Here is an 11955-nt window from a genome sequence, read left to right on the forward strand (position 1 = left end):
CTCAGTAACAATCCGCTATACTCTGGCCGTGACTCGCTGCACCATCTCTTTTTATGTCCTTTGGGCGACTCTTGGTTACATACAACTTCCGTTGTCTGGAACATTTTGACACAACATTATGAAAACAGGAACAACCCAGTTCCCCTTGGCTCTTCACCATTATGGAAAGGGAATTATACCTGTCTTGGTATAATAACCAACCGGCCTCCTGGGGCTTATATTCACATGCAGATAACAAAAACAGACAATATGTTTTCAACACACATACAAGAAGAAAGTGTTCAGTTGTCTACAGCATCTAGAAAAGCATGCGGCCATACAAAAAACACTTTATTATCTACTGTACCCAGGAGAAACTGTGCACTGCATCTACGGATTTCCGAAGATTCACAAGGAGGGAGCTTCTCTCAGACCCATTGTCAGCAGCATCAGCTCTGTCACATACAACATTGCCAGGCACGTGACAAAGATTTTGTCACCTTTGATAGGCAAAACCACACACCATATCCAGATCTGGATGCAATCACAGCAGTGAGGGAACACCTTGGAAAGGACAACCCCTTAATAAACACAACAAAACTCTACACAGATCACATCTGCGCCCTACAGGACCTGTGTCTCAAACCACCTATTTCCAGTTCAACAGATGTTTCTACCGGCAAAAACATGGATGTACCATGGACTTGCTTGTATCCCCCATAGTGGCGAACCTATACATGTAGGAGGTTGAGAGCAAGGCCCTCACTTCATTCAGGGGAACACCGCCAACCCACTGCTTCAGATATTTTGATGGCACATGGGTCAAGATCAAGAAGAATGAGGTAGAAGCATTAACCATTCACCTCAACACGATCGGCACCCACATCAAATTCACAAGAGAGGACGTCACTGCTGACCAACTTCCCTTCCTGGATTGTTGTGTTCACATCCAATATGACGGGAGCCTGGACATCAAGATCACAATCTGCAACATCTCGAGTTCAGGCCAGCAGCATCTCGCTCCCACTTCATACAGTGTTGATGGAGCACTGCTCCCCCCCCCCCCCCCCCCCCCCCGAGCCACCAGATGGTGGACCAGAATCTCCTCAAGGCACACCGGAAGTCATTCTCCATGGTCTCCCTGAACTCAGCTTGGACTGACGGCACCTGTCAGCTGCCTCCAGAGCCCCACAGGCCAAAAAGGGCTGATAAAACTCTTTCTCCAGTTTGACAGCATCTCTCAGTGTCCAGGACATGCGGCCACAAGTCCAACAACACTAACACAAGGTCTATCAAAGAACTATGGCCTAAAGTGCTTTGCTGCCAAGTGCACATATGGGCACCTTTATGTATGAACATGGTGTTTATTATGGACAAGTCGTAACAACCACAGATGTCCAATAACAAAACCTGCCTAGGTTCAGATCTGTGGGGCCATTCCTCCAAATCACGCCCTTCCAAGTCGCACTGTCGTTGCCCCCATGAGGGTTGAAGTATCCCAGTAGAACAAAGGAGTCCCCAGTAGGAGCACTCTTGAGCAGCCCCTCGAGGAACCCTAAAAAAGGGTGGGTAAACTGAACTGCTGTTGTGTGCATCGCCACAAACAATAGTCAGAATCCATCCCCCCCACCTGGCAGAGGGAGGCTACCCTCTCGTCCACTAGGTTGAACCCCAATGTGCAGGTGCGGAGTAGGGGGGAAACCAATATGCCCACATGTGGCCAGCACCTCTCACCAATAGAGTCCAGCCCCTCTCAAGAGGCCTTTTTCCAGACCCCACACTGTGCATTGAGGTGAGTCCGACTATATCTCATTGGAATCCCTCAGTCTTTCACACAAGCTCAGACTCCTTCCCCACAAGAGAGGTGACATTCCATGTCCCTAGAACCAGCTTCTGTAGCTGGGGTTGGACCGCCAAGGTCCCACACTTCAGCCGCAACCCAACTCCCACTGCACCTAACCCCCTTGGCCCTTCCTATGAGTGGTGAGCACAGGGTACGTGGGACCCATGTCATCCCGTCAGGCTGTGCCCGGCCGAGCCCCATGGCTACAGGCCAAGCCACCAGGCACTCGCCATCGAGCCCGGCCCCTGGGCCTGGCTCCAGGGGGGGGCCACGGTGACCTGCATCTGGGCAGGGGAAAACTGGGTCCAAATTCTTTAGTCTTCATGGATGGTTTTCTGAGCCATGCTTTGTCTGGTCCCTCACCTGGGACCTGTTTGTCTGGGTTGATCCTTTCAGGGGCATAAAGCTCCCAACAACATTGCCGCTATAATAACTGGGACGCGCAAACCCCTCCGCCACGATAAGGTGGCAGCTCAAGGAGGGGCCAATCGGGCCGACGTATTCGCATATCACCCGTAAAGTTCTGGGGCAGTGGAAAGAATGAATAGAACCATTAAATATAAACACGCCAAAGCCATAATGAGCAGTGGACAAAAATGGGCCAAGTTATTACCATCATTGCCCATGGAAATAGGAATGACCTCCTCTTCCAATAGCCAATTATCGCCATTCGATATAATCATGGGAAAACCATTTTTGACGCCATGGTCAAGGTCAACAGGTGCCCCATTACTACCAGGCGATTTAGAGTAAGTGCAACTTGGCTATGTAGATGTCATGATTCCTCAGGTCCCCGGACCAGTGGCACAGTGATCACTGCGGTTATCCTCCGCACCTGGAGGCCACGCCGCACCAGAGGGGAATCAGCTAATCAGCCTGAGTATTTAAGGCCGACCCAACATTTCAGTGAGGGACCGGTCTTGTTCAAGAATGCTTGAACAAACCAACCTGCAATTCTATGCACCTGTGTCTGTCCTCCTGGGGGAAACCGTAACAGTAGATACTCTGGTAAAAGTTCTTAACCATGTTTCTCCCAAAGCTATCCGGACCCTGGAGGGTCCACCGTGGTTGCCGTGGGGTGCCATCTCTACCTCGCCTTAAGACCATCCTCAACACACCCCTTTTCATCATTCTTTGATCAACTATAATACTACAAACACAGTGAGCAGTTTTTCTGTTAATACAATCCCTTTTGGGGTTTGAGCATTCACTTTATTAATTAACCGTTGGATATGACAGTTTTTTTTTTCCGAGGACAGTCTCCTAAAATATGAAGGATATGATTAGAAAAAAAATAGTTTATACATCAGTGTTTTCTTCTTCAGAGTCTAGATCCTCTATGTTGGTATGGATTTCTTTTTCTTCTTGACACATTTGTAGCAGTTCCAGTCGTTCCCCATGTTGGCAATGACGAATCCCCAAGTGTCCGGCACATCTGTGTGGATCCCAGGTTAGCTTGGTTGTCTATTGTTGCACAGATGTAAAGCATATTGAGCCTATACTGGTATATTTGCTCTGGCCTGTTGCATTTTATTATTGATCATGAATCCACCTTAGTCGTAATTGTTATCCCTCTCTCGAATCAGATGGTTGGAAGGGAGGAGGTGGAGTGTCTAGCTCTGCTTGAGGAGTTGTGATTGCTTTGGCATCGATGAGGTGGTTGTGGCAGAGCAAATGGGAAGTTCATGTCTTCATTTTAGCCCGAGACTGTTCTAGTTCTCTGGTCCTTACTTCAAGGGGCAGTCCTTGGCCCAATATCCGGGATCACTGCAGATGAGGCGGGGGAAGTCACTGGAGTTTCTGGTAGTACTCTGCCACTGGTTCATCCTTCTTTCTGAAGGCCATGTCCCAGGCCATGACCAAGAGTGCGGTGGGGTTCTGGTTGCACTGACACGAATCACAATCATTAGCCTGCTGTTCAATCTGAACATCAATCCCCGGCCACCAGATCTAAAGATATAACTCAGAGCTATGGCTTTCATTTTCACTACACCCTGCAACTCTCTCAGCAATTAGGGCCACTTGGCAGCAAGGCTGTGATACCTTGCTGCCATTCTAGAAGTACTTTATTCACACACTGGGAAGAAAGATGACCAATACAGCCTCAACCATAGCACAAATAAACACTCACCCCCCTGTGGGCCCCAGGGAAATTACTAGAGTAGACAAACACAACCCAATATATCACACCAGTGCCCTACTCAGACTGTTCGGAAACAAATTAGCTCTTACAACAACGCGTGGTCGCTGTGGTTGAGAAAGCCCCAGTATCTTCGTTATATTGTTGTAGGTTACAGTGACTTAAAACTCAAGGTTCCACAGGTAGTAGCACATATTCCTCATATTCAGATACATCACACTTATCTGCACAGTTTGACCAACATATCATACTACCTTGCTTGATTTATCAAATACAAGGTACAGATGGAATGTGCCTAACCCAGTAACCTTTGTACTTACAGTAATAGATGGAGAACTTTGTGTTTGTCTTCAAGTTTTAGATGGAATCTGCACTGAGTCCCAACGTTACGGACCTCCTTAAGGTCAATGACTACAGGTTGGTGGCATTAACATCACATGTCATGAAGTCATTTGAGAGGCTTGTACTCCAGCACCAGAAAGACCAACTGTCTGCTTCCTTGGACCCTCTGCAGTTTGTGTACAAGAAGCATATGGGTATGGAGGATGCAATCATCTTCCTCACACACAGGGCCCTATCCCAACTGTTAGTGGGCAGGAAGCATTGTGAGTCACTTTATTTAACTTCTTCAGTGCCTTAAACAGCAGCCCCCCATCAGAGCATTTATGGACGTAACAACAACATCAGTCCCAGGATGCAGATGGATCCACCGGGGCTTGAAGAGGCTTACTACCTGGGCCCAATAAGTCAGGTCTTCCGGGGAAATTCAAGTCATGGGTGTACCAGCATGGCATCCTGCCCAGGATACAGTGGCCATTGCTGGTGTACAAATTTCCCATCTCCACTGTGGAAGGATTTGAGCGGAGGGTCAGCAGCCACCACTGATGCTGGTTAGACTTCTGGGGCTACCCAGAGGTCGCCCTCTACAACAACAACAAGCTGAATCTACCAATCAACAGCCTATCGGAGGAGTTCATGGTTGCTAGAGCGAGGCAGGTTCTCCAGTGTAGGGAATCCAAGGACCCAAAAGTTGCTCTAGCTGGCATGGAGGAGAGTACTGACAGAAGGTGGAGGGTGCAACTCAAGATAACTCCAACCCCATTTCTCTTCTTGCCAGTACCATCATAGTACAAGTTAAAGCCTGCTCCTTATCTTCTAGCCTTGCAATCTTTCCACCTAGTCTCCTGGACACACGGTATATCTATCTTCCTTCTCTGCATCATCAACTCTCTACCTTTTCCTGTCATAATCCCAATATTCAAAGTCCCTACTCTCAGTCCCACACTCTTGCCTTTCCTCTTCTCTCTCAGCTTCTGAACATGCCTTCCTCCTCTCCTTCTTTGACCTACAGCAGCCCAGTTTCCATTGGTTCCCCGTAGGTCATCGGTACCAATGGCAGGTGGTGTTATGATTGATTCTCATGTTTGGTTTTGGCAAACGTTTTACGCCGGATGCCCTTCCATACGCAACCCACTGCATTTATCCGGACTTTGGACTGGCTCAGGGAGACAGGCCTGTGTCACCCTGAGGCTGCATTAGTCACCAGATTACTATCTTACTATAAAATATAGGATGTTTTAGAGTTTCAAATAATTTCAACATTAATTGCTAATATTTATATTGCAGTTGACAGTTGCGTGAGAAAATTCACAAAAACGTGAAAGGAACAGAATACAGTAAACATGCATAAACGGTTGAATGTGTCCCAACCACAGCTGCTCCATTTCCTTTGAGGAAGTGGTTACTGAAAGTAAAAGGTGTCTTATTTACAACAGTGACTATTTTATTCTGCCTCTCATTTCACTCTCAGTCGAGCAGTCAACATGAACTTTGGGAACGACACAGATTTCAGCCCCTACACTTATGATTACAGCGGGTATGTTAAGATCTGTGACATGGAGAATAATCGTCAGTTCAGCTTCTGGTTCAAGTCCATCTTCTTTTCCATTACCAGCATTGTTGGACTTGTTGGAAACATCTTGGTCATCCTCACTTTCTTCTACTTCAGTCGTCTCAAGACTATGACAGAGATATACCTGCTCAACTTGGCATTTGCAGACATGATCTTTGCATTGACGCTTCCTTTCTGGGCCACCGACTTCGACTGGGTGCTGGGTGCTGCTGTTTGCAAAGCCATATACATGCTCTACAAAGTGACCTTCTACAGTGGCATGATGCTCCTCTCCTTGATTAGTTTGGACCGCTACTTTGCCATCACCAAGGCTGTGTCTGCTCACTACCACCACAACCGAAGAGTGCTTCTCAGCAAGGTGTCATCAGCAACCACTTGGCCGCTGGCATTCATCTTCTCCATACCAGAGATAATATACACAACTGCTAGCAACAAGTCATGCAGTCCTTACTCCAGTAACGAGGACAGACTCCGCATCAGCATCCAGATCACCCAGATAATTGTGGCGTTTTTCATTCCACTCCTAGTAATGAGCTTCTGCTATGGAAGCATGGTCTACACTCTCTACCAGGCCCGGAGCTATGAGCGTAACAAAGCCATCAAGGTAATACTTGCTGTGGTAACAGTGTTTCTAGTCAGCCAGATGCCCTATAACATGATGCTATTTTGGACCAGTGTTGTCACAGCGTATGGAGGAACTAAAGACTGTGAATATCTTAATTTTCTCATTTACGCCACTAATATCACCCAGTGTGTGGCCTTTCTCAGGTGCTGCTTCAACCCTTTCATCTATGCCTTCATGGGTGTGAAGTTTAACCAGGACTTTCGTAACCTGCTAAAGGATTTAGGTTGTGTGAGATTAGAAAGCATCTTAAATAGAAGGAATTCTACCACAACCAATACAGGTCCTAACATTTCTAATCAAATTGAATATGCTTGATCTGTCCATCTGTCCATTCTGCCCATGCTCATAATTTTTGTTTGCTTCACTTAGTTCTGAATTTATGATGCTGTTTCTGTAATGGTACTGTGAAATTGTTTTACTTTGCTGATTTGGATACAGGCCTTAGTACAAGTATTTAACCACGTCAGTTTATGTGCATAAATAGCTTATGCCTTATTCTTATATAAATGAAATTTGAGCTCTGCTGAGTGTGAAAGTTCTGTAATAGGGATTTATATCTAGTATTGCTTCTGTTGAACAGTAATTTGCCACAGCAGAAATTTACCAGTTGAAAGGGTATGAGACTCTTGATAAAAAAAAAAAACAGTTCACAAATGCATATTTGCCAGCCTGTACAGGCAATTTTGATTTGCTTGATTGAGAATTAGCACCACTGTGATTTATTGAGATGAGATATATAAACACACAGCGCCAACTATATTCATGAGAGTGAATGAAACTTCTCAGCAGAGGTCATATTTATGGAGAATCATGCAAAGTGAACTTTTCATTCCCTTTGGTTACTGAAATTTGCTGTCTTAGTGTCTATCAATGACGATGATTTGATTTTTTTGTGATATTATGTCTGACTTAATTTGATGTAAAAATCATTCAAATAAAACAGAAAATAAATAAGAAAACATGATATGTTTGACTTTATTCCCAAAAAGTTGAAAAATGCTAATGAAGCTATGATGTGAAGCCAACTGTGTGGGACACCATAATTCTAAAACCAGTGCTTTCTTTATTTATTAGCGAAACAACTGTTTTTTTTAAAGTTGGCTGTAAAAACTTTAAAGCTGTGCAGAGCAGCCCAAGACAAATTGTTGCATCAACTGAAACTCATTTCAGTCGCTCTGTGACCTTTCTCTTTATACACAGGTTTAAATTTTACATTCATGAATTCATTCATTTTTATCTATTATTATTTTATCTAGAATGAGAGGAACCAAAGTGGAACTATGAGGTAACAGCAGTGGCGGGCCATGCATTTTGCACCTAGGCCTTCAGTAGGGCATTTATCAATCCAGCCAATCTAGCCAGTTTTATGGCTATAAAAACCATCTTATTATGCAGAAATGCAGTGTACAAAGCCAGTACATCACGGAAATAAGTTGTGCCGCCACAATAAATGCTGTTGCTGAAGTAACAAATCTGGAGTGCACAAGTCTGCTACTTCTGCAGCTACAACTGCGACACACATAAACAAGCAACAATAATACCCTCATAAAATTGCAATATAATTTCGGAAAATGGAAATATTTTACTCACCGAATTGGGGTTGGTGGTTGAGTTTTACTAAAACTCACCCCACGCTTTTGATATTGTGGTGGGCTATCATGCCACAACTCAGAGAGGTTGGCCAATTCCTTTCAAAAGCTTTATTTCTCATAGCAACTGGATATAACCTCTCATCTAAGAAGCTTCTTCAGTACAAATAGACTGTGCGGAATTTACAAATATAACCACCAGGGTTGGGCAAACCCTTAAGGAAACAAAATCAAGTCCAGTTGCTATGAGAAGATTTTGACAAGAATTGACAATGATCTGGATACCTGAGAACCTCCGTAGTCAGGGAATGTATTACAAATTCAAAAAGTGTGTGTTTGTTTCAGCCTTTGTTTGCATCAATGGAAAAGCCATGTAGAGCATGTTTGTGTGAGTGAGGGAGTTGTATTGTAGTGTACTGGATTCATGAATAGTTGACACTCCCTGTAGGTATGTTATATATTTGTCAGATTGTATGAATTACATTGTTTTTTCACTAACAAGTTGATATATGTTGATCTGCACCTGTGAAATGTTATTTAATAGATCAAAGTTTTTCAGTTAATGGTCGTTTATGATTTCACTCCTAAATATCTCTTTTATTTATTTATTTGTTACTTAATTCGTTCCACTACATGCCATACATATTTCTGACGAATATATTTCCAGCATGACTACTGACATAATTTCTAACAATGTATTTTTTTTATTAAATATGAAAAACAAAAAGATAGCAGATGTAACAGTCACCTAATGCCATATATAGGTCACTGGAGATACAAAAATCTGCACTGATATTGAGGAAATATGTCAGGTGAAATAGTTTTTTTTTTTCAATTGTAAGAATTTGTCTCTAAAAAAGTAAAGGACATCTAACTGCAGATTTAGAAATTAAATACATTACAACTGGCACGGTAGCACAGTGGCACCACGGTACAGCAGTAATGCATCACACCAAGAAGGCCCCTGGTTCGATCCCAACAAGCAGGAATCTGTTTGGAGTTTGCATGTTCTCCCAGCGTCTGTGTGACTTTCCATCTTCTTCACTTTCCTCTGAAAGTCCAAAAACATGCAAGCCCTTAATCTGAGACCCTAAATTGCCCAGACATGTGAATGTGGTGGGGCTCCAGTTCCCTGCAACCTTCCTTGCAGGATAAAGGACAGATACAGTAAATGAATGAATAGTTTTTAAACCAAATCATTGATGCATACATGCTTTAGTTGATACTAATTCAGACAATAGACCAACACCCATTTGACATTAAGTTATTCTTTATGTGTAATATTAAACAAAGCGATGTAGCAACAGTGACACAAATGTTATCAACATGTCTTATTTGTACAAATACAACACCCAAGCATCTATACACTTAACAAAAAGGAAATATTTGCTCCCAATGAAGCCTGAATCTCCAAGGACATTACACTGTAAAATATCAAGTGTAAAAAAAAGCAGAGGTAAGATATAGTTTACAGCTCATCCCTCTCTCCCTGGCAGATACATGCCGCCCTTTGACTGTTCATATAGGGTCTGCAGCCCAGAGTCCACACGGTGTTGAATAGAGTGTCAGCAACCATCTCACATGCTGAGGAGACACACACACACACACGTACACACACATGCACACACACAAATATACAATTGTCAGTGTGCAAATCAAAAAGTTAAAAATCAAAAGTTAAAGAAGTCCCCAAAAGCTATTCTATATCAAACCCAAAGCATTTTTGGAGCTGATAGATTGGTGGATATTTGTTATGTATGTAAAGGAAAGAATAAATGTATTAAACTGAAGTTAACATGATATGTAGACATGACATTTTAGTTGGAAATGAGATTCACTTTAGAAAGACCATGCTGTACTTAAAAACAGCAAAAATTGATAGAGTTAAACAGTGATATTTGAACTTCAACATTTGATATCTGAAAGACAGTACAGTTTTCCATTCCATATTTTATCAAATATGTTTTTATTGTAAAGAAATTGGTTTTCCATTACTGACCTTCAACCTTTGACACAAAGCCAAGGCTCTTCTTCAGATCAGAGCAGATACTGTGCAGGCACCAGCGGAACTTAGAGTCGCAGCGGTACTTGTTGGAGCCGCAGGTGTCATAACACATATCTAGCTGGTTACAGCACTTGGTCATAGCCGGGATGCCCATGTCCACCTGAGACGTTGTCACACAAATTATGAATATGATATCACACATGGATCAGTTTGGAGCATTAATTATTTAAAAGTCAAAAGATATATATACCTGTGCATAAAAAAAAAATAGCAAATGTGCAAATGTCTCAATATGAAAAAAAAATGTGTGAATATAATTATCAGACGAACATTTGGTTTGATTGATATTCAAATATAAATATAAATTGGATAATGATTTCCTACATTCATTTACTGCCAAAGAGGGATATAGTGAGCCATTAGACCCAAAGCTCAAAGTTGTGGTGACCAGCCAGTAGAATGCACAAAAATCAATACAAGAATCAAATGTAAGTCAATTACTTTGATACCAACACTTGTATTCTTTGCCCTCTTTGGGGTTTTTAATATAATAAATAGAGTGACAAATTTCTGTAGAATTACGATAGCTTATCTCCAAAAGGGTCTTAGACTGATAGTATACCAATACTAATTTTCCTTTCATTTTCTTTATTAACAGTTTAATAGTACGTGGTAATATTCAAGTTACTTTTGACTGATTTATATGGATATTTTGCTCCAGAGGACACTATGTTTTGCTCACTTTGAAAGGATTCACTTCAACCAGGAGTGACGACTCACCCCTTCTGGAACAGGAAGACCCAAAAAGTAGGAGCTGCATCCATCAGGCTCTGGAGCCTGATACCCTGGACGAGGGAGGGGGGCTATACCTGGTGCAGGAGAGCAAGTTCAGAGGGGTTAAAATGGATCCATATTTTAATAAATGTTGTTTCTGATAAATGATAAGTCATATTTCATTTGAGTTTTACCTTACAGCCACTGTAATAGCCCTGAAAAGTACAGCGGTTGGAGATTTTTTTTCATATTGTTTAATTTAAACCAAGTAATTTCTAGTTAATAGTCAAAGTATATGATGGAACCTTTCATGAATGTAGAATACAAAAAGTATTTTTATTCACCATATCTTTTGATTCAAATGCAACGTCTATTGGTGAAAAATTGGAAATAGTACCTTAATGTTATATTTGACTTGATAACCGATATGTTAATTTTTTTTTTTATTTTACTCTGTGTCAACATCACCCAAGGACATATGGAGTAAAAAATGCACTCAAATATTCTAATTCATTCATGTTATATGATCATGATCACCTCCATGGTATTAGTTTTAAAAATGAAAAGTCAAACCTGACTTTAAATTAAATGGACGTTTTGTAGCATTAAACAATAATCCCATGCTGGTTTGTTGTTTTAGTTTTTTATTTATTTTTTGCCAGATTACATTGCCTCTTCACCCAAGCAAAATGCCTCTTCGTTATTCTACATTTTTATGTATATTTGAAGATAACATTTAAAACAATATCTTCTGACAGATTTTTTTCGAGGTACTTACCATATCGGCACTGGTACTGACACACTCCATCACGTCCTCCCATGAACTCCAGCATTGAGTCAAAGTAGCTGCCTACTGCTTCAAAACTTCCTCTCAGTGAGTTCAGGCCCCAGTCTTGGCTCTCATCCTCTGCTGGAAGGACCGAGTGTGTTCCTGGTTCTGGTGTTGTTGCTGGTTCTACAACATCCTGAGTCCCAGTGTTATGGATGATCAGGACCAGGAGGGAAACGAGGAAGAACCAGCGGATCATCCTGTTGCTAGGTATGAACACATTCAGATTTACCCACACTTTCTATCTCTCTGTGCTGAA

At 42.3% G+C, this 11955-nt stretch overlaps 2 protein-coding genes across 2 annotated transcripts; one reads left to right on the forward strand and one right to left on the reverse strand.

Annotated features, from left to right (window-relative positions):
* Positions 1 to 5800: 5800 nt before the first annotated feature.
* Positions 5801 to 7387, forward strand: ccr7 (chemokine (C-C motif) receptor 7). Its single transcript, XM_086177148.1, has one exon. The coding sequence runs from the start codon at positions 5858 to 5860 to the stop codon at positions 6812 to 6814; it is 957 nt and encodes a 318-aa protein (XP_086033274.1). The 5' UTR covers positions 5801 to 5857; the 3' UTR covers positions 6815 to 7387.
* A 1953-nt stretch (positions 7388 to 9340) lies between these two features.
* On the reverse strand, positions 9341 to 11955 carry LOC147216935 (group XIIB secretory phospholipase A2-like protein). The gene is made up of 4 exons (XM_086176933.1): positions 11646 to 11955; positions 10874 to 10962; positions 10088 to 10253; positions 9341 to 9672 (listed from the first exon to the last, which is right to left on the reverse strand). Exons 1-4 carry the CDS (start codon positions 11893 to 11895, stop codon positions 9557 to 9559), a joined length of 621 nt encoding a protein of 206 aa, XP_086033059.1. The 5' UTR covers positions 11896 to 11955; the 3' UTR covers positions 9341 to 9556.

Source organism: Fistularia commersonii, chromosome 29 (genome assembly GCF_037954325.1).
Source record: "Fistularia commersonii isolate RoL2024-O1a breed Wild chromosome 29, RoL_Fcom_v1.0, whole genome shotgun sequence".
In the NCBI taxonomy this organism is placed as follows: domain Eukaryota; kingdom Metazoa; phylum Chordata; class Actinopteri; order Syngnathiformes; family Fistulariidae; genus Fistularia; species Fistularia commersonii.

What these genes read in the sequence shown, in the direction of transcription:
- ccr7 (XM_086177148.1), top strand. Translation starts at nt 5,858, where the DNA reads ATGGAGAATAATCGTCAGTTCAGCTTCTGGTTCAAGTCCATCTTCTTT.
- LOC147216935 (XM_086176933.1), bottom strand. Translation starts at nt 11,895, where the DNA reads ATGATCCGCTGGTTCTTCCTCGTTTCCCTCCTGGTCCTGATCATCCAT. An exon ending in TCAGTACCAGTGCCGATATG is followed by an intron (nt 10,963 to 11,645) that starts GTAAGTACCTCG and finishes CTCCTGCACCAG; the next exon opens with GTATAGCCCCCCTCCCTCGT. An exon ending in CTTTGTGTCAAAGGTTGAAG is followed by an intron (nt 9,673 to 10,087) that starts GTCAGTAATGGA and finishes GTGTCTCCTCAG; the next exon opens with CATGTGAGATGGTTGCTGAC.